Source organism: Lycorma delicatula, chromosome 1 (genome assembly GCF_047948215.1).
Source record: "Lycorma delicatula isolate Av1 chromosome 1, ASM4794821v1, whole genome shotgun sequence".
In the NCBI taxonomy this organism is placed as follows: domain Eukaryota; kingdom Metazoa; phylum Arthropoda; class Insecta; order Hemiptera; family Fulgoridae; genus Lycorma; species Lycorma delicatula.
Genome location: NC_134455.1, coordinates 342505629 through 342529678, shown reverse-complemented (window position 1 = coordinate 342529678; position 24050 = coordinate 342505629). Strand labels below are relative to the sequence as shown.

General features: G+C 31.3%; 1 protein-coding gene across 2 annotated transcripts in view; it reads right to left on the bottom strand.

Moving 5' to 3' along the window:
* Positions 1-1604: 1604 nt before the first annotated feature.
* Positions 1605-24050, bottom strand: part of LOC142334340 (protein fem-1 homolog CG6966) — a 113980-nt gene continuing 91534 nt past the window's right edge. For both annotated transcript variants that reach the window (XM_075382308.1, XM_075382309.1), the window contains exons 5-9: positions 20299-20488; positions 15880-16043; positions 11663-11863; positions 7771-8116; positions 1605-2333 (exon numbers count right to left, since the gene is read on the bottom strand). In XM_075382308.1, coding sequence (XP_075238423.1) covers positions 1994-2333; positions 7771-8116; positions 11663-11863; positions 15880-16043; positions 20299-20488 — 1241 coding nt within the window. In that variant the 3' untranslated portion in view covers positions 1605-1993. The remainder of the gene's footprint in view (positions 2334-7770; positions 8117-11662; positions 11864-15879; positions 16044-20298; positions 20489-24050) is intronic.

Genomic DNA, 24050 nt, shown 5'->3' with positions numbered 1-24050 from the left:
GTAGACTTCCTGGCCTAATTTGGTAGTCATATCTCCTGTTTGCTTGATGAGATGAGGGTGAACATTTTTGTGTTGAAGAATCATCCCTTTTCTCAACAGTCCACATTGGTTTAGTGAGAATAAGCCAGTTTCAACTCTTTTTCTAGCAAATCTGAATAATGGCTCTGTTGACCTTCCAGATACTGGCAAAGATTCAGACCTTTCCTAATAGACAATATGTATCACTTTATCGGTAAAAAAATGCTTTTAGAATTTCTTGTCACTAGAGATCCTGATGTGTTTCCTTTACTCTTGTTTCAAATCTGGTTCATAATAGTGTATCCACACCTCATCACAGGGCACTACTCAGCTGAAAAATGTTTACTTTCACGACTGAATCAAGGTTTCACTTGTGTAACAGATCTGTAATCTTTATGTTTTATGCGTTTCTATGAGCATTTTCATCACTTAACAAACAGCACTACATTTCTTGAAAAAATTGAATTATTGTGTATAATCGTGTGCACTGTATTTAACACTATATTTCTCCACTATTTCTTTCACAGTAACTTGATGATAATTGAAAATCATTTGTTCAAATCTTTCTATAAGATTTCTGTTGACATCTTTACTAGTTATCCAGAACATGCTTTATTACTTTATTATTTTTTTAAACAGTCCATGATATCAGTTTGTTTTTTTTTTTGCTTTAAAGAAAACTGTTTCTTTGTTATACGATGACTCAATCTTTTAAGAAATAAAATGCCACTTGGGCAGCTATTCTACATAATGTACTGTGTTTTCCATTTTTTCTTCAGGTTTTAAAACAATGTCCAAATATTAGTTCAGATTTCTTCAAAAAAAAAATATAATAAATTATATATATATATATATATATATATACACATACATACTGTTATATAAAGAGGGTTTTTGTTTGTTCGGGATAAACAAAAAACTACTTGATCAATCGTAACCAAATTTTTACCCATGTTTCTTGGTATAACTGAGAAGACTTTTAGATACATTTCATCTTGAAAAATCTCTAATATATATGTAGTAGTCGAGATTTGCCAGTTGAAGCGCAAACTTAATGAATTGAATTAATGAACTGTGCACTATGAGTCTCTCACTGTGTGAGCTGGGTTTGAACTGAATGATTCAAATCCAGCAAATGAATAATATTATAAAAGTAGTAGAATAAATCTATATTAAATAAAATATTGAATAAATTTAATAATATTTCTGTTTAATAATAATTGGTTTCCTGTGGGGACTGTGTGAGGTTAGAGTGGTGAGGTGATGCAAGCACCTCATGCTCTTTAAGAAATTTGTACATATTGTGTATTCTGACTTACTGGAATAACCTGAAATAGTAAAGTATAAGCAAATTCTTACATATTACACACTATTTGAAGAGAAGTATATAAAGAACAAGAGAACATATAAATATTTTCTTCCTGTATAAATATTAATTTCTGAAAATACACAAAACATAGCAGTTCTTGAAATAACTAGTCATCACAAGGATTACCATTCTTCTCTCAGCTTGCACTTTACTACTCAACGATGAAAACTCAAGGTAAAGGATATTGCTTAGTATGGAATTATGAATATAAAAATAATTAAAATTACAATTTTCCTATTTTAATAATACGAAACAAAATTCAGTTTCAATATAAATACTATACATAATAATTATTATAATAATAGCATAAACCCAAAGATCATCAGAAGGGAAAATTAAATTATAAACAAACAAAATGTTCAATTACAGCCATACATTTTGTACTCCTAAAACAGAGTGTTGAATCTAAGTTTAGTTTGGTACATATGAGGACAATAATGTGTAGTCACAATGAAGAAAAATTGCACGAGTTAAACGTACAACTTAATAGCAAAAGTCGATAATTAACTATACGTATTATCACTCATTAACCAAAAAAATAATATCACACGATGAAAACCTGCTCAACTGAGCATTGATTTAGGCACAAAGTCAATTATTTGTTTATCAATGTTGCGTAACAAAATCTACCAGAGTAGCTGGAATAGATCCGACATAAGGTATATTGTAACGCCGTATAACCTTGGCAGCAAGACAACTTAGTTTTGTGTACTGTAAATGATTAATGTTATGATGAACTTTAAGGTGCGGCCAGAATGTTGTACCATCACCATCAATTGCATCTATATGAGCACCGTGCTGTAGAAGAGTACGAATTACTTGAACAGCTGACTGATATGGTCCAGTTTTACCAGCAAGATGTAATGGCATGTTACCAGCATCATCTCTTTCATTAGGGTCTGCACCGACTGTTAACAGCATTCCAACAAGGCTTGCAGAAGGAAATCTAAAACAATGCAAAAAAATATGAAAAAATAAATAAAAAGTAAAAGAATAGAATGATTCAAAAAAGGTGATCTGTTATACTGGCCAAAAGAATCTCATACAAGAAAAAATAAGTATTAAAACTAAGACAAATTCCACAGATTCTGAATGTCTGTAGAATAATACTAAATGGTGTTTCTTGTATGAAACACTGGCTGATTTTCTTGTATCAATTATTTATTTCGGGGACTGAAATCCCTGAGGAAATTCTATAAACTAGTTCCCTCAAACCTTTTTTTAATTTATCAGATTAATTCTTGCTGCTTTAAATAATAAGCTAGATATACTGAAGTGTTTGGCTGGGAAGAATGGAGTCCCTATTCAATTTTTTTTTTAAATGTTACACAGACTATAGCAAATTTTATGTACTTCAATTTTTTGTTAAACCATTTTCTTTCCTGCAGGTTCAATTTTATGCACGGTTGGATTTTTAAATCAAAAGTAGTTATGGTGTGTTGTGTAATTCATTAACTGGCCATTATTTTAAGCGTTAAGAGATGTAAGGGACAGGAAAAAATAAGTTTTTTTTTTTCTTAAAAAAAACTTCAATTTCTGACTCAGACGGACAAAAATATAATGAAAAAACACAGTTTCCTATAACTTATCTAATAACCATAAACAATTAGTGAAAATCAAATGTCACAAAGTTCTTTCTATACCACCATATTTTTATAGTATTCATGAATATTATTTCAACAAATAAAATACAAAATCAAATTAAATGACACTGTGAATAAAAGAAGAACAAAAAAGAATGGAGTGTATTTCCTACACTTTCTTTTTTACAAATGGCTAATATTCAAAGCCAAGCATTCCGTCTATTCAAGAGTCACACTTATTCACTAAAATAAAACACTATTCTGTAATAAGGTAAAACAAAATATTTACATAATAATTTTGTGTAACACTGTAGTTGATTTTAATTATTTTAAAGAGAATTCACAGCTTACTTTTATCTACTTAATATTATTAAAACTTACAAATTTTATATGGCTTATAATTACTGTAAATGGTAATTTTAATATCAAAGAATTCACAAGATTCGTTTTTGGATTTAACACCTTGCCAACATGTCATTAACTTCATGTCTACCCTACATGATAGTAAATTGAGCAACATTAAAATGTAGAGCTTTGGAAAGAAAAATAGTACATCAAATTGCATAACAATTACTTGACCGTGAAAGTTGACAAATGGTCTTCGATAATAATGTAATGTGATCAATTGTTGTCATACAACCAAAACTTTATTCTACTACTTTTTGAGCGAAGTTAATAAATTTTTCTTCATAACTTTTACAACATGTAGGATAATATATAAACTGATATCAGCACAATCATTTTTGTTTTTCTATTCCCATTCCTGACAGTAAGCTGGAATGCTAGCTTTCCACTTGTCCCTCTATTCAACTTGAAAATATAAATTAAAAAAAAAAAAGAAAATGATTTATAGTGTTATTACATTTGTATATAATTGTGTGAATAGTCATTTTTCCCAAGATATTTTAATTTCTTGGGACAAGTTATTCTCTAAATTTCACAGTACAACATTAAATGTCAATTACAGGTCCTAATTTTAATTAATTAATCTTCTATTGTTTTGCTATGATTCAATTATTAAATTCCAATCCATTTTCAGTTTCATAGTAATTAGTTTTTACAGAAAATTAGATTAACTATTTTATTAGTAAAATATCTTATCTGAATTAAATATTATACTAGAAAGTCATAAATAACAAAACAGTTGGATTTAGTAGTACAGGTTTAACAATTATGTAAAGCAAGTCCTTAAAGTGTAACTTTAATGTAGAAATTCTGATATGAGTCCTGGAAGTAACAAGTTAAATTATAAACAAAAGTCAGAGAGGTATAACTAATGGGGAGGTTATACATAATTTTATGGCAAATTTCTTAAAGTTGTATCTATTAAGAGTTCTATGTACTGTGAATCGCACAACTGATATCAACACAAGTAGTCAAATTCATTTCAAACATGTGAAAGCATGTTTGAAAAATAGTCTGTACACCCTTTTGCAAGAAATAACATAAAACACTTTAACTTAGGTAAATCCCTTTCTAAGTTGCCTAGTCTCACTATGATTTTTTTTCTCAGTTTTCATAGTCACTACTGACCTTAATCAAATAATGTGAAATATACACTTGTCATCAAAAATTAATTGATAGAAATATCCTTTGTCGACATGTTCCTGCATACCTACACAGAAATTTTTTAATTGACATTACTTAAACTCTGTACTAAAAAGAAAAATTGTGTCATTATGTCTTTAGCTATCTTCAAGTGACTGTCTTGTTATTAAAGTAATATTTATTATATTTCCAAATATTTTAATTGATATTTGGCTGATTAAATAAAAGTGTTACCACAATATAATAAAAGATCACATTACGATGCAATGACATAGCAAAAAATATATGCAAAATCAAATGCAAACAAAAATGCACAGCAGGAATTCACAATAGATGAAATAATTTCAAAGATACTAGGATAGAAATTTAATTTTTACACATAAAGCTATCCTATATTTTTTAATGACCTAAAGCTCAGCCTCAAATTGAAAATCTAACTCAGTTCACAAACCTAAAGAACTTCATGACAAATATGCATCTCAAGGGTTTAACTGAAACAAATCATTGAATAAAAACTTTCAAGGCTAAAACATCAAGAAATTTATGTTTTAGATTATTCATCAAACTATAAGCCAAAAATTTCCAATAGATTTTGAAACAAAATTAATGAGTTTACAATATCGTATTCTATTGCAAAATAAGTAAAACTATGCATTCAAACAGGGAATGTAGATGAGAATTTCTCACTTTACTGATGTTATACAGAAAAGGTTTTGGTGGAATGTTTAACAAATTAAAATTTATGGGTTCAAAAATCTGTCTTCCATGTAATTAACAAATATAAATTACAATTTTAATTTATTAGGAAACAAACTTTTTTCACTACATCAATAAAGCAAACATCTCACCAAATACAATTTTAGATCGATATGTTTCGTCCTGCAATAAAATGTCAGCTATTATAAACTTCAGGCCATGCATTTCAAACAAACCGGTTTCTATACTAACAAGGATGCACAGTAAGCATCAGCTAAGCTTAAATAACACATATATAATCAGTCACCTCTTTGTTCTGTACTATTAGAGTAGTATGTGGTGAATATGGAAGCGATTATTACAGCTCCTGCCAGCTGCAAGGTACTAAGCATCATTTGTTTTTTGTTTGTACAAGAAACATCTGCAGCTGAGATTCACTAAAGACTGTGCAAAATTTACAATAATAATGTAAACAAAGAGGAAGGAAGGTGATATTCCATTGTGAGTGATGAATTTGGTGAAAGAATTGAACATGATGTTCATGATAAACACCACTTCACAGTCGGCAAACTTGGTGAACAATTTTCTCAAATTTCAAGGTCCATTCTTTATATTACTGTTAGATAAATTGGGTTTTATTTAGTAATGTTCACTGCACAAAGGATACTGAAACAATTTACAGATGCCCAAAAAATGGAAGAATTGATGTTTCTTCAGCAATACCAGAATAAAGTTAATTTCTTGTTAGCATTGTTACTGGGGATGACACATGCATTTGGTTCATCAATACTTTCTTTTTCTGTATAGCCTATGGAATCACTGTAAGGTATTACTTCTGAGGATGATATGTATGAATGTAAACAAACTGTAATTTTGTACAGTATCAGTTCGACCATTCCCAAGATATGTGATTAATTGAAACCCAACCACCAAAGAATTGCCTTTACTAGGATTTGAATCTTAGGACTCTCGACTTTGAAATCAGCTGATTTGCAATGATGGGTTCACCACTAGACCGGTGGGTTGGTTCATCAATACCGAGACAAAAGAACATCAGACAGTGGATACACACACATTTGCTGAACAAGCCCAAAAATTCAAACAAAAAATGATGGTTTTTGGACCATAAAGAATGTTTGTGGGTAGAATTTGTAAAGCCAGGTATGACAATAATTGCAGGATGTTTACTGTGAATGTTTGCAACAGTTAGGGAGTGATACAGAATAAAAGGCAAGGGATGCCAACAAAGGGGAATGATCTTTTGCACAACAATGCATGGGATAATAATGCTGCTAGCACAAATGGTGTACTAATCAAATTTAAGTGGCAAATTTTTGACCATCCCCTTAGCCCTGATCTAGCATTGCCAGATTTTCATTTATTTTTAAAATTAAAGGATTGTCTGGTTACTCAATACTCCAAAATCAATAATGGACATGAATCAAGACAACAAATGCATGGGTAATTTGGCAGCACTATTCTTTGAAGAGGGAATAGACAGCTGGTAGCATGATACAAGAAATGAGACTATGTTAATACATCACGATATGTCAATTTGTTTTGGTTATTTTTATTACTTAAACAGAAGTTAATAACAAATAATCCTTGTATATTTTATCTCAAACAAAGAACCCAATTTTAGTAATTAAGGATTAAACTATTATCTACTAAAACTTTTGTAACTCTTTGGTAAGAAGATAATGCTTCCTGCGACACATGAATTTAGAAAAAATATATGCCAATTAACAAGAGACAAACATCGTTCTAGATGTGACATCCAACAGAACTTAGAGATCTGAATCAGTGAAAAGCAATGCAATAGTTTTTTTTTAACCTTCGTGTCCACCGTTAGATATTGTTTCAGAGGATGAGATGAATGATTTGTAGTGTGTGAAAATGCCATGCCTGACCAGCATTCGAACCTGGGACCTCCAGATGAAATGCCGAGATGCTACCACCTGTGCCACAGAGGCTAGCAAAAAATTACAGAACCTAATACTTTTTCAGATCATGATGACTATTACTCAGTATATATAATTTTTTTTTAAATATTTTGATTAGACTACTTCGTATGAGGCTGCTACTCCAAATGGAGTTTACAGATTTTGTTCAGTTTCAGATTGACTTGCCTACACTATTACTTAAACTAAGCTGGTATTCAGATGTAATTAAAGCAATTCCCTGCTTTACGCAGACTGAATTAAATTTTGGAAAACTACATCAGAATGCAAATAGTACTCATCCAGGTGCAGATCAGTTACCAAACCTGGACAAAATAGAGATATACATTTTTATTTAACAGTGGAAGTGAAACCTAAAAAAAAAATCTATGTTCTTTTTAACTAGACAAGCAAACCAAATCTAATTTATCTGATATTTGAAAATTAAAACTTCCTACCATAACTTTAACCAATACTTTTTTATGTGTGTGTGTGTGTAAGCACACACACACACACACACACACACACACACACACGCACACACACACACACACACACACACACACACACACAACAGAAAAAGATATGAAAACAAATTAATCTAATATTTACAAACCTGCAAGCAGGATAGCGACCAACAAGTGTTGCATCTGACGAACAGGCAATATGAAGAGCTGTTTGCCCTCCTCGTCCTCGGACTTTCAGTGAAACAAGAGAATATAACAGCTTGAGAGCAGAATGTCTCTGTTCAGGCATTAAATTAGGTTCTAAACGTCCAAGTAAACATGCTAAATGTAATGCAATAACAAGCACTCTATGTAAATGTGATGGATCTCTATCTCCTGGTAGTTTTTCTAATGCTGCAACACCGATTGTAACTTCATCCACAGCCTTCTTTAGGACGCACATGATGTCTTGAAAAGCTACAGGAGGCACTCGTCTACCTCTTGAATTTGCCCTACCTGTAAAAATAAAAATCTTTATTTTTTAATTGAAGTTATTTGACAACTTTCAAAAACAATTCAAAGTTAATTTGAGAAAAGAGACTTAATTTAACTATTTGATTTAAACGTGGAGAAAAATCTGGATCTATCCAAAGAAATTCTCATATAGAAACAGAAATAGTCATTAAAATCAGAAGAAACAAGAAAAACAGTTGAAAGAGAGTAACGCAAGAGCTGACTATTAGATTAAATTACTTAGAAAAATATGAATTTGGAAAATAATGTTATTTGGAACAGTTCACTAGGAGAAACTTGATGTAGAAATTCATAACTATTATGTCTAAAAGTGAAAACATAACTATTACCTAAAAAATATTGCTAAGGCCCTGGATTATCGGATCATTTTGATTCTTGTCATTAGTTGCCAGAAGTTTTAGTCTAAAAGGTCCTTAGTTAATTGTGTAAGATTTATGATGGTATTCAACAAAGATAGTCTTATGAAAAATAGAGCTGCAAAGAAGCAAACTTTTCTATATGTATATGGAATTTTAGCAATAATCCTGTCCTGTGAAATAACTTAAACAAGAAAATTAATAGGCAATCTAATAGATTTAATAGAAAGTTAAGTAGAAATTAAAAGAAAAGAAATATGCATGTATATTTTTGTAAAATTAAGATTTTTTAATTGTTTTAGGAAGTTTTTTTTACAGAAATCAATATAGTTTTAGAGATAAGAAACATTACATACTAAGAATGCCCCTTTAAACTTAAGTTTATATTAATTGGTGGGATTTGAGTAGTGGTTTAAATCAGATTTACCTACCAGTTACATATGAGTCAAAAGAATAAGTGTGAATGATATTCACATTGATTTTAGAAGAACGATCCAGTACTAGAAGCTTAAATAAAATGAGTTTTGTGGCAATTTCAGCAAAACTATGAAAATGTTTGTGGATGAAATTGCACTTTGTTGCAATTCTACCACTGTACTAGATATAAAATATGGAAACTTCTTGTGTAAAATATGATGGTATTTACAAAGTCTTCCAAAAGCCCTGCACCATAGGGATTTTACTAATTTTGCTTTGTTTTCCAGTTGCAGGACTGAAAAATGTTGACCACTATGGAAGAGGATTCTCTCATAAACAAGTTGCAGATGAATTTAATATGCGGCATCCTCAACAAGAGCCAGTGTCGCAAACAATGGTTGGCAGATTGCTAGCAAAGTTCAAGGCTACAGGTAGTATTGCTGATGCTAAAAGATCTGGACGTCCAAGCACTTCCAAAGAGGTAGTGGAGGGTTTTGGTCAAGTTATCTGCAAGTCCTAAGATATCAATTCATCGAACAAGCTTGGAAGTGGGTGTTTCTCGATCAACACAAAAAAAAAAAAAACTGGTTCTTGCAAAACAACAAGTATCATCCATACATGTTACAACTGTTATACCACACTTACCACACTACAGAAGATGATCTTGATTGCTGTATGGAAATGTGCAATTGGTTTTTGACCCAGTTGGAGGAGGATCCAGTTTTTGTCTAATTATGTTCTCTGACAAAGCCAACTTTAATGTAAATGGTGAGATGAATCGATATAACTTATGGTATTGACAGTAACCCTCACTGGTTTATAGATAGTAAGGAACAAGAAGCTTATCTTTTCATTGTTTGGTGTGGTTTGTGGAAAGACTGGATCATTGGGTTTTACTTCTTTGACGGAACAGTTAACAGCAAAACTTACTTGGCAATGTTAGAAAATGAATTACTGCCAGATTTGGATTTGCTGGGTTTTGGAAAACAAGAATGGTTCATGCAGGATGGTGCACTCTGCACTATGGTACACAAGTTTGTGATTGGCTAGATGAACACTTCTCCCGGTGGACTGATCATAGGGATGAGTGGCATGGGCTCCACGATCCCCAAGATTTAAACCCAATGGATATTGTCGTGTGGGGTTATGTAAAATCCCAAGTTTACATAGTCAAGATCAGGGACAAAAACTATCTGTGAGAGCTCATCACAACTGTGTGCCAATCTGTAACATCTGACTTGGTGATCAACAATCTGTGGAACATGGGAGACCGTTTTCAATTATGTTTCGACTTATGAGGAAACCATATTATAAATATATTGTACATATCCCTATGGTGTGGGACTTTTGGGATACCTGGTAGATAAAATGGACGCACACACATGTGTGTGTGTGTCCAGGGTCCCAAAAGTTCCTATATGATTTTAAAATAACTTTTGATATAAATTTTTTCCTGTTCTCTTCGGATTTGAAAACCAGAAACTTAAAGTTTTAGTATGGGAAGATTCAGCATTGAATAGAGTCACTATTATGGAATTTTATTTTGAAAACCAGTGATCAATTACTTCAACTCAAAGAGCCTACTGCAGACATTTCCATGTAAGAAATGCATCCTCAGAGATAATTAAATGCAATCTGATTATATGTATGCAACAACAAAGGTTTTTTATAGACTTGCCTCGAAGAGGTAGACCAAATTCTGCCATTACAGATCAGAATATCTGACATGTACAGGCCAGCATAGAAGACGGCGTTCTGCTTAGCTGAGGTCATCCAGGTCAAGTTTTTACCAATTTAACCATTTTCTCATCAGATTAATCATAAGTGATTTTTCCACCTGAATGGATTCATAAATAAACAAAACTGTAGTAGGTTTTGGGGAACAAAAAATTCAAATGTTTACAAAAGTCAACTTCATCCGACAAAATGTAAAGTTTGGTGTGAAATCACTGCTCAAGACATCATCAAATCTTATTTTTTTTTGAAAATGGAAATCCTGTAAATGTTACTGATAAATGGCCATCTGATAACAGTCATCCTCGAAAATTTTCTTCATTCTGCGTAGCAAAATATGCCAGAGATGTGGTTCTAGCAAGATGGAGCCTTATTTCACATATTCAGACCAACAATGGAGCTCTTAATTGAGATATGTTCAGAGAACATATCATTCATTTCAAAAGGTTTGAAAATTCCATATCCGTCACAGTCGCCTGATATGACAACCCTTGATTTTTTCCTATGGGGTTACCTCAAAGAAAAGGTTTACTACCAATAAATTGAGAATCCATGAACCACTAAAAGAAAACAACCAAGCTGGAATCTGGTTTTTAAATGAAGATATTTTAACATTTTTAATAAAGAACACGTTAGAGCAAGAATGAGAGAGGCTGAAAATAGCAGGCATTTCAAAATGTTGTCTTTTGGAACTAATTTAAAAAAACTCCATAAATTATGCAAACTTTCTGTGCAAACTGTTTTTGTAAATTAAAATTCTTAAAAATATTATTGGGTTTTGAAATCCCCTAGAAACTTATGAGATATCCAGTATAAATATGATATTAAATATACTATTAAGGAAATAATCCAATCATTAAATGTAATTTATACAAATCATAAGTCATACAAATAATACCTGTTCAATATAAAAAGAATTTGATGAATCATAACACAAATATTACTTTACGCCTGATATTACAACTTGCAATAATAACACAAAACAATTTTTTAAATAAAATAATGTGGATTATTAACATACCTTCCTCACCCATCATAAATGAGAACAGTTCAGTAAATGAGAAGAGCGAGGACTGAGTCATTGGATTTAATGGTTCTAACATTGTCTGCTGCATATCGAGGGCATAAGTCCATAAAGTAACACATCGTGAAAATTTTCCAGCATCTGCATACACCGCCCCTCTATATCTGATATAATAACTAGTATCAGGATGAGCAGGACCTTTAAATAAATAAAAATATTATTAAGTATCATTATTAAAAAACTTAAATTAATAAACAGTATTATATTTATAGTAAATTAAAAAAAGCTTTATCCAAAAAATTATACATAAGTGAAATGCCAAAAGAAAAATTAATAAATTCTTAAAATGTATAAGTATACCATTTACATACAAGCAAGTAGTGTACCTTTTTATATCAGCCTATTAGATCATTACAATATGGCAACAGAAAAACTGAATGTAGATCAATCCTCAATCTTTTCACACTCATGAAGCTACTCCTAGATATACACCAGTCAACAGGGCTTTTTATCATGACAAAATTGTTACCCGGAAACGAATTGTGGGATATTTTGAAGTAGATTTCATAAATGAAAACATATATGTTTTAAACTTGCAACTCAGCGTAGTAATTGTTTAAACAATGTTTTTGTGCAAAAAATGCTTCTTTCTTTTTGCTTATAAAATGAAAACTGTTGGACAATTGCAATCCATTCAATACAAAAGTTGTAGATAATTGCAAAATCTGTAAAATAAAACCTTATGTGTTTTGACTGATGATGCGTTTCCGCTGAGAAGATACAAAAAAACTGCTAAAAATGGTTATTTTTGTGAAAATGTCTAACTTTGTTGTTTTTGCGTTTGAAGCATTGGACTTTGAAGAAAATATAGGTAATGTTTTGTAGAATGTGTGCAAAAGCTGGATTCTATCGGTTACATACTTTGTGCATAACAAACATTCTACATTTTTTATACCCTTTCTTGCAGCATTCATTCTATCTTGTATGATCACTTAAATGGAAATTTAGACAGATTCAGAAACTAGAGAAGCTAAACAATTCATTAATTTAGTTCTATTCGTTTAAATGCCACTTAATAAGTTTAAAATGCACCCAAACCTGAAATTTACATGCAAGACTGCCATGCAAGCCAAGCGAGGCAGTGGTAATGGAGGTATATGTTTGATGTGAGCGCTATGCTGCACTTCCCTGCTGCTGGTGTATACTCCCACTACTACCGCCTCAGACAGAATGTCACAGTAAAATTCTGATTTGTTTACTAAATGCATATTACAAAAGAGACAACCAATGCATATGAACTATCTGAAATAATAAGTTTAAAAAAATATTTCAGAACAGTAATAATTTTTTTTTAAACAGTTTAAAAAATGTCAAAACCTGTAAATTAAATATATCTGTTGTCTTTATACTCATATTTTCATTCTTTCATCAAAGATTTCTGTTGTCAGATCTCTTAGATTCTTTCCCACCTTCCCTCATTTATACACTACATTTTGTTCACCATTCTTCATTCATCATTTTCCAAACTATAAATTTCTTCTAGGAAATTTCACATTATGTACGCTACAAAAAAATTCTTAATTGAGAATACTAACTGAATAAACAGTCTTCTGTTTATAAAATTACTGTTAAATTTTTATTTTTTTATCTTTTATGACTACATAAAAGAGCAGTTTAGTCAGTCAATTATCAAAGTCTCTTTGATGGGACTGTTTGGGCTTTGCGGTCCTCCCAGTACTTTTTCATATGTTCTGATCTTTGTGTCCTTTCTAGTGTTAAAAATGTTCATGTTGTTCTTTCATGTGAATCTGAAGTGAGTGTTTTTTTGTCCTTGATTTTTTTGTTTAATTTTATCTTTTCTGTGGTATCTTCTGGTTTATGGCCCATTTTCCTCAGATCCTCTCTTATTTTTCTGATCCATCTCCATCCTGTCTTGGTGTTTTTCGAGTTGCGATTATACTATACTAAGTGTTTCAGAAGTCTTGAATTTTGCATCCTAATGATATGCCCAAAGAATCTTAGTCTCCTCTTACACATGGTATCAGTGATGGGTTCTAATGCTTTATACACAATTTTGTTGTGCACAATCCACCACTGCTTGGCTTTCTGATATTTTTTATTGATGCAGGTTCTTCAAATTCTTCTTTTGATTTTCTGAAGTCTGTTTGTCTTTGTTGTTTGTTCAAGTGGAAAAGTGTTTCTGCTGCATAAGTGGCTTCTAATTTTATAACAGTATTACAGTGTCTTATTTTTGAGTTTATTGATAGAATTTTTTATTCTAGGTGTACCAGGTTAATTTTTGAGCTTTAGCCAGTTTGTTTTTCCTTATTTGGATCGAGGTTTTTACGTTTAGGTTATTTGTTATTCTTTCTTTGTGGTATTTAAATTGGGTTACTATTTTGATTTTATTACCATTTACATTTACTTCTTTTAATCGTCTTGGGTTTTGGGGCATAATTTCTCTCTTCTTGAATGATATTTTGAGGCCAATTTTATTTGCAATGATTTGAAGTTCCAATATCTGTGATTTAACTTCATCAATGCCATTTGCTAGCGAGCCAAGTTGTTGGCAAAACCAAGGGAGTTTGTATTGATTTTTTTACCTATTTTTATTTTTGGGGAGCATTTTTTGAGCCATTCCCTAATTACCTTTTCTAGAGCGTAATTGAATAATAGAGGTGAGAGCCCATTGCCTTGGCGCAGTCCTGTTTTGATCTCAAGTAGTTCTGAGAGCTCACCTCTAAATTTTACCTTCAACTTAGTGTTAGTGAGGGTCACTAGTGAGGGTGTTTGTTATGGGCCAGTTTTCATTCTTTATTAGTAGGGTTGGGGGTTCATACTTTTGAAGCTTATTTTTTAAGGTTTTGTAATAGTCTCTTGAATGTATTTTATTGAATTCTTCTTCTATTGACTTTAGTGTGTCTTTATGGTATTGTCTTTTTATTCTCCTTAGGTTTGGAGTGGTTTCTTTTCAAGATTTTGGCAGGATGTTCCTGATTTTTGGGATTGGTAAAATAGCCATGCTTGATGTCTTTTCTTCACTGTTTTGTCACATTTGCTGTTCCACCACTGATGTTTTTTACAGGATTTTGATGGGGTTAATTCTTGTGCGATTTGTTTAAAGTTGTAGACTAGATCTTCAAGTTTATCTGTGATTGTTAGTTTTTGGTTCCTTTTTGGTAATTTTTATTCTTGAGTAGTTGGGTAGGGTCCATTTATTTAATTTTAGGGGCTTGGTTTTATTGCTTTCTTTGGGGAGTAAATTTAATTTTAATTTTGACTAAACAATGGTAATATTTTTAACTAAATATTGTATCTACTCTAGATACAGGCTCATTTATAATTAAAAGTAAATTATGAACTAAAATTAAACTAGTTTTATCTCTTAATAAGATAGAAAAAAGTAGGAATGAGGAAAACTGCTCCATTTCATAATTTTCCAAATTAAGAAATTACATCCATATGCATATAAAAATTTCAGCTAAAAAGTTAATTGTTAATTCTGAATTTTGCTAATAATTTTCACTTATGTTACTCCAATAATTTTATTCTGTTAAAACAAGTAAATAATCTCCTAAACAGATCTTCATATCTGCAATTAGAATCACTTTTTTCTATAATTATAATTTTAATCATTTCAATTCGAGAATTCATTTTATTAACTTTCCATAAAAAATTATATTTATTATTTTAATTTTATGAAAAACTGATAAAACCATAATATAAAAAGAACTTAAGATTTTTTTTAAATTATCAAACATTTTCTGACAATTTCTATTATATACTAATAATTCAAATAAGAGTTCATTGGACTCTTTTTTCTACAATTTGCTTGTGGTCTTGGTTAAAAACTCCATTAACAGTTATCAGAATAATCAAAGAACTTAAAAACAAACAACTGCCACAGTCTTCTACTGTCTATTAGTGCCATAACCACAAGTTGCAGGCAATTGGATGTGAGACAAACATCACGCCCAATATGCGCAAGAACAAGTCTTGCAATATGGCTTGTAAAAGCTTTCCAATAAAATAATAGTTGATTGCGTCATTAAATTTAATATCATAAAATTGAGAAAAAATATACATACAACAAAAAGATTCATCACCTTAAAAGAGAAACCAACAGATGTAATTTTAAAAAACAAAACAGCACAATACATATGTAAATTTTACTATCTAAAAAAAAAAATTAAAAACTTTATACTTTAATATACCTAAAATTCGTTCACGTATAAGAAGAGCTTGCATTCTCATTTCATCTGGATCGGCTAATAAGTCGTCAAGTTCCTCAGGAGCCCTTATTTCTCTTGTATGTTCATATGCCTCAACAGTATACAGTTGAGTTGGTTTTGGTATAGGTGGTAAGCCATCTTGAAACCTAAGGACAGTCATTGTGTAATGTTTTAACCGTACATATTGATTTACTGCTTCTTTAAATGGGTTACAAATATTCAACATTAACATCTCTTTAATTAATTATACACACTTCCAGAGTAACTGTCCAATTGCCATTGTCTGTGTTTTAAGACCAGCCATCATTTAGTGGATACAGTTGTGAGCCAATTTAAAACAGGGTACACACTATTATTAACTAAATAATACATATTTTTGACACCTACATAAACTTCTGTTAGGTAAGATTTCAATACAGCCAACAGATAAATACCAGAACTAATATTTGGCACCTCTAGCTGATAATGTAATCCCAGTTTTGTAGCTAAAATTAGGGTCTTGCTCAATATAGTCCATGCTCTTGTACTTGAAACATAAGCTAATAATGATATTTCAGTTAAGACAAGATTTACGGTAAATGCAAATTTATTTCCATTAAATAAATTTTATTTTATTAATGAAGATATGGGATAATTTATTAATTAAATTTCAATGGTTTATTAATAATTAAGTTTAATGTGTTTGTGTGTGTGTGTATATGCATATGCAGGTGATTCACATAATGTTATCGGTGCTTACTGAGCTCATTCTATTGGCAAAAATAATGAAAGAAGTACATATAAATATGGCTCTGGAAACACTCAGTTAGTGAGTTCAGCTAGCAAAAGATTTGCCCTGATGTTTGGGCAAAACGTGAAATAAAAACATACTGAAATTCTAGGAACCCAAATTAAGGGGTAAACTTGATGGTTTCTTGTGGTTTTTGACTTAAAAAATTGAATAAAACAGGTGTCAGAACCATATCTCTAGTAGTTTTCATAGTATCTGATGTAAAACATAAAAATTTATTTAAAAACAAGTTTTTTACACTTTTATTAATATAAAAACTTTGTTAAATGACTAATGAATATGTAAAATTTATTGTTAAACCTTATAGAGAATTTAATTCTAAGGAAACTAATGTAAAATTGCCCAATACATTAAATTTAAGTTAAAAAATTTTATTTTATTACTAACGCTTACATATGAAAACAAAGGGATTACGCGTACAAGGCATGTTACTTTCCTACTAAATGCAATGATATAAAAAATTGTATTGTATTAAGAAAACAATACTTATGTTATTCAGCCAATAAAGTTTATAGATCTTTCTCGAATTCACTGTTAAATTGAAAAGATGAGAAATTATGATGTTGTAAGTCGGTAACACAGAAACCAGCTGGCCAACAAAGCACTTCATGTATCACCAGTGCATTATATGTTCTCATTACTGCTGTGAATTATTGCCAATACAGGTAGTTTAATTAACTAAATGTGTGTTTATTTTAATTGATATCATATTCCAGCAAAGCCTTTGTTATTTACAATTGAAGAATACGCCGACATAATATTTATCTTGGTGTGTGATGGAAGTGCAACTGCTGCTACAGAATATCAAAGACGTTTTCATAACTACAAAGTTCCAAATCCTAAAAAAATTTGTGGAACATTCCATATGCTACAAGAAAACTAGTACACTTTTCAGCAATAGTGCTCACAACGATTGTTCTGCCCATCCTAATGCCGATATTGATGAAACCATTACCAAGGCTATTCAAGTCTGGGTGTCAGTACACTATGCCTTTATCGATGATTCAGAGTTTCCCAGTCTAAAGTGTGGAAACCCACCGGGTTGGTCTAGTGGTGAACGCGTCTTCCCAAATCAGCTGATTTGGAAGTTGAGAGTTCCAGCGTTCAAGTCCTAGAAAAGCCAGCTATTTTTACACGGATTTGAATACTAGATCGTGGATACCGGTGTTCTTTGGTGGTTGGGTTTCAATTAACCACACATCTCAGGAGGTATGGTTGAACTGAGAATGTACAAGACTACACTTCATTCACATCATCCTCATTTATCCTCTGAAGTATTATCTAAATGGTAGTTACCGGAGGCTAAACAGGAAAAGAAAGTCTATAGTGTGGAGGAAAATTTGTGACAAGCTGTATCCCTACCACAATTAACAAGTACAAAATCTTCAACCACGAGACCCTCCTCTCTGTTTGCAACAATCCAACTAGCTCAATATGAACCAATGATTGCACAGGTTCAATTTATTTACTGACGAGGATCAGTTTACTCAAAACGGTACCAGTAAACTTTGCAATGAACACACTTGGGGAGAAGTCAATCCACACATGAGGACAGTAGCGTATAATTTTCAATCCGATTTAGCATCTTGTGTAGTATGGTCTAGTTTACGATCAGCTGATTGAACCATTCATTCCCCCAGGTTGTCTTTAATTTCAACATTTACTTCCGATTTCCTTAAGGAACACTTTCCACTGCTATTAGAAGACGTTCCACTAGCACCACAATGATATGCCTCTCCCACTTCTCATATGCTGTATCAGCATACTGAAATGAGCAATTTCCAGAGCAATGGACTGGCTGCACCAGGCCAAACTCCTGGCCACCAAGATCATCTGATCTAGATTTTTGCATGTGGTGTTGGATGAAAGATATTGTACACAAAAAATGTTTGCACACATGAAGATTTGGTTGCTTGTATTATTTATGTCACTGCACAAATTAAGGAAAGTCTTGAACTGTGGAGAGCAACGCTAGCAATCAAAAAGCGTGCAGCCAAATATATTGAAGTAGGACATATTTTTTAAAAAATTTACTGGAAACTTTATTAAATGTATAAATTAATTTTTTTTTTTTTTAACACTGTATCAATTGTATGTTAACTTTATTTTCTGCAGTTTAAAACATTTAAAAATGTTCATATGATAAGTGTTGGTAATAAAATCAAATTTCTTGACTTGTATTTGTTTTTATTGGGTAATTTTACATCAATTTTCTCAGAATTAAATTCTCTACAAGTTTTGATAGCAAATTTTACACATTCATTAATCACTTAACAAAGATTCTGTACTAAAAACATAAAAAAAACATGTTTTTAGATAACAAATTTTTATGTTTTACATGGGATATTATGAAAACTGCTGGAGATAAGGTTCTGGAACCTGATTTATTCAATTTTTCAGGTCAAAAACCATAAGAAAACATACGTTCACCCCTTAATTTTGGTTCCTAGAATTTCAGTATGGTTTTATTTCACAATGCCCAGGAATGAGGGCAAAATCTTTTGCTAGCTGTAACTCACTAATGGAGCCATGTTTATATGTACTTTTTTCATTATTTTCGCTAGTAGAATAAGTTCAGACAGTGCCAGTAACACTTCGTGAATCACCCTGTATACATATACATGTAGGTCTAGTATGTAGATTGTGCTGGTCGGTATAGTGATGTAACTGGAATCACAATGGTTGTTTATTTTCAATAGATAATGTAAGTACAAATCAAATTATGATTAATTATTTAAAAATCATTCATGAATATGAAGTAGTCATACTACTTACTGAAAAGCTTTACTCTCCATAAAATATAACATTGCATATTATCTAACAAAGACATATATAGTAACATTTATTACAGATATGGCAATACTGAGCTCTACTCAACCAAAGAATAATTCATTGTCAACATTAAGAGGTTCATTAAAAAAAGAATAACATCACCTACACTTGTTTAACACAAACACACACAGAGCGTGCGTGCTCTGTTTTCAAATCTTGGTTAAAAAGTAATTTTATATTAAACTAGTTGTATTTATAAAGTTATTATATTTACACTGCTTTACAGCAATAAGAAAAAAATTAAATGGATGAAATTTTTATCTATTACATACATTTTTTTTTTTCAGCTTTGGGCTGAATGAAGGTTTCTTCTCTATTGGTTCATTAAGGGTGGATTATATTAAAAACTCTTTATAATAATTTACTTAATGCAATATTTATGATGAAAGTACTTTAAAAAAAACATAGCAATAATTCTACTACTAATATGATGATATATCCAAAACATATATAACATATTTACGCAAATTTTATCATACATAGGAATGAAACTTGGGAAATCATGTGAAAAAAAGTTCAAAGGAATAAGTAGGACACATTAAATGAACTGTATGACATTTCTTGCACTAAAAGTAATACTGGTAATAATTAAATAATAATTTTCCTGTTTATAATCTATACACTGATGACTATCTACATAAAAATAACAGAATTTTAACTATAAACTACCACCACTTCTTATAACAGTAACAACTTTATCAACAAATTAAATTAATTATTAACCAATAAAATTCATAAAACATTAAATGCCAAAATCCAGACTGATCTTTATTACTCACCTAATGGACATAGCTCTTTTCCACAGTTCTAAAGCACCAAACATATCTCTTTTCTTATCTACAAAAGTCGCCCCCAGCAATTCTAAGGCATCTATACTTTCTTGCCTAGTGACTAGTTCTGGATATTGAATTAAATATTCAACTATATGAGTATGACCTGTTACACTTGCTGCTAAAAGTGGCGTCATTCCTATTAACAATTAAGAATAACAACTATTTAAACTGTACTCTATTACGATTACCTTAAATTAAAAAAAAATTAGATACAAATCTAACTTATATTGTTGACAGAGGTGTATATCACATAATACACGGTGAAAAAGTATTATTAAAATTATCTTCTTGAGGCAACTATCCTTACCTTTATTAAATGTTTTGTTTACAATTTTAAGCTTTTAAAATGTATTAATTGAAAAACCCATTCATACAGACTAACCAAGAAATACATACAATGGTTGCTATTGCTAACCCCATTACCAAATGTATCTTACCTTTATATTCAAACTACTAAAATAACCTTCAATCAGTTTCCCTCTGTGGTTCCTTTGACTTTTCCCCACCTAGGATTTAATATTAATAATTGTCGATAATGATAAAGTTTTAGAGAATGGACTAAGTACTTTGAGGAGGTTTTGAATGGGAAGGAGAAACAAGATGTGGAGGAACAACTTAATGGGTTTGTGTAGGGTGGGGATGATAACAGCAGGTTATATGGTTGTTATGAAACCTCGATTATTATTATTTTCGCTTTTAAAAACTTAAAAAAAGGCACCAAAACACATGTTTCACATTTGAAACTAAACTGGCATTCTACAATCCCTGACACCTCTCTTATACAACTGATGATGTGTTCTTCAAACATATCATATGCATGTTTGATCATGACACTCTCAATGAATATTACATAAGCAGACCAAACTACAAGGAGCATGTTCACATCACGTTGGAACCTGTTAATTACGATTGGGGGGGTCACAAAATATTCATTATATAATTTTTTTTACTTTTTGGGAGTCGTGGAGCTAAAAAGGTTGAGAATCACTGCTTTATTGACTACAAAAGGGCCTTTGATAGTGTATCAAGGAGCAAGGTAATGGAGGCATTTGAAAAATTTGGTATACCATTGAAACTTGTTAAGTTGGTCACGATTACCCTTGATGAAACATGTTCAACGGTGAAGGTGAGTAATTCTATGGGAAGGTGTTTTGTGATAAGGAGTGAGACAGGGGAATGCATTGTCAACTCTCTTTTTTAATGTGGCACTTCAGAAGGCTGTTGGGAGGTAAGACCATCAAAACAGACTGTGGCAGGTATGTGTAAATGCAGATGATGTGGTCATTATGACAATGTCAATACCGGTATTGACATGTGAATGCCTCCCCGGAGGGAGGCATTCACTCTGCTGGAGAAGGGTAGTAGAGGTGTAGGACTTAAGATTAATAAAGCTATAACTGACTATATGAAGATATTTCCATCAGCAAGTCATGCAAGAGATATAGAAATAGGAAATTATATTTTCAAGCATGTTGAGTGTTGGTGTATTTGGGTGTGCAGAAAGGAAGTAGTGGAAAAGTATCGAATGAAATAGACAGAAGGATAATGGTGGTAACAGGGCTTTTTATACCAGTATGAAGTTTATTTAAATCACACCTCTTGTTAAGATCAATTAAGATGAAACTATATGAAATTCTAGTTAGGCCTATGGCATATTATAGTTCTGAAACGTGGGTGTTGACGGTGAAATGAGACATTGAAGCTGAGAATTTTCGAAAAAATAGATGAGAAGATAACCAGCCTGGTCTGTGAGAATGAAGTGAAGAGCAAGATATTGAAATTAATGACTTACTAGAAAACGAACATGTAAAATTTGTTAATTTGGGAAGAATTAGACGGCTGGGTCATGTGGCAAGTATGAGAGAGGAGCGGATGGCAAGGAGGATATGGAGGGAAACAGTGTACAATAAAAGAGGAAAAGGAAAGCCAAGGAATAAATGGATTGATTGATGATGTGAAGCGCGACTTGAGGATTCTTAGCATCTTCAACTGGAGAAGACAGGCAGAGAACCGAGATAAATGGTGGGGCTATGTTTGGGAGGCCAGAAGTCACATCAACCTGTAGCACCTAGGATTACATAAATAACTAAGGAAATATATTATCTATTTAATCTAAAGTTTAATATTTTAGATTAAGTAATTTAAATATGTACAACGTAGATTAAGTTTATAACAGTATATTTAAGTACACACTTCATGTTGGTTCAATGATTCACTATCTAAAATGATGTTAGTTTTTGAATGCGATATCTACAAAACTTACTTAAAATTATAAGCAAAATATGCAAATATTGTACTATTTAATCTAATAATGTTGGTTGGGGTCATCCTACATCAATAAAATAAGGATAATTTTAATAATATTATTTGCTGCTTCACTATAAAACCATTTATTCTTAAATGTATATATATATATATTTTTTTTTAAATTTATTTATTTTATTGCCAATTGAAAATTACATATACAATTTTATTCAACATATTCATCCTTGATGCAGGTAGCAAAAGAAACCTTGAGCACTACTACCCGCGAGTTCATATCATTATAACAATTTCATTTTTAAATTATAATAAGACCAGCAAACAGTATAACCACCCTTTCAAATTCTAATTTTTTTACTTTATAGTAAAACCTTAACACCAAAGCAAAAAAAAAAAAATTACAGCATTTACTCTGTATTTCATATACAGTCTAGAAGTCCTATCATGAAATGATAAAGTCTTAAGAAAATCAGACAGAAAGTAGTACTTAATGGCAGATAGCTACTGTACAAGTCTGATCCTGCCACAATTTAAGGTCAATCAATCTTGTTAATTTTTACATTCTGTGTAAGCTTCACCAGTTTAAAAGATTTTGTGTTGTTTCTGTGAAAATCTAAAACACATAATAAAATTGAACACTGTGGCATGTAAAGAAATATGTAATTTGATCTCTTAACACAAACATACAAGACAGTAAGATTCACTGAAAAAATTAAGTTCATAGTATATAACAAATCAACAGTGTAATGAGTGTAGCTGAAATTTAGAGAAGGAAAAGGTCCATGATAATGAACAAACTGGATGTTTATTACCATTATAGATATTTGCATTATCATGTAGATGAATTTGCTGGGCAGGATCAGCATCAAACACTTTATCACATCCATGAAAAATATCCACAAATTTCTTGCAATAAAATCTACAAAATTATCTGAAGGCCTACAGTCTACCAGTATGATCCTTTTTCACAATCTTATTCCCACGCCATTTTAACAGAACATGATTCCTTGTGCGTTTAAAACAGGAAATTCTTTAACCATCCGTCCTAAACACTGTCCAGCCCAAAATGATTTCCACCTTTTCATAAAACAAAAAGATTAATTAGGGGCTATGTACTTCAAAAATAACAAGAGGTACAGGAAGTAATCATTATATTTCTGAATGGGTAGCACTGAACAATTATGAGAGGGTAAATTAAATCTTTTTGTGTAAGTGTCTAAATATTGTGGATGACAAGATGGAAAAGTGAATTAACATACATCAAAGAAAAAAAAAACTTTGGTAAAGAAATTTTCATTGGTTAGTTTCTCATTGTACATGATACTGCTTTACGCACAACCCTCATATGGTTTGTAGGGTTTTCTTTACGAACTTCAAGTTAACTGAATTTATAAAAATATGGTAATGAGCTAAGTTATTAGTAAAACGATAATAAT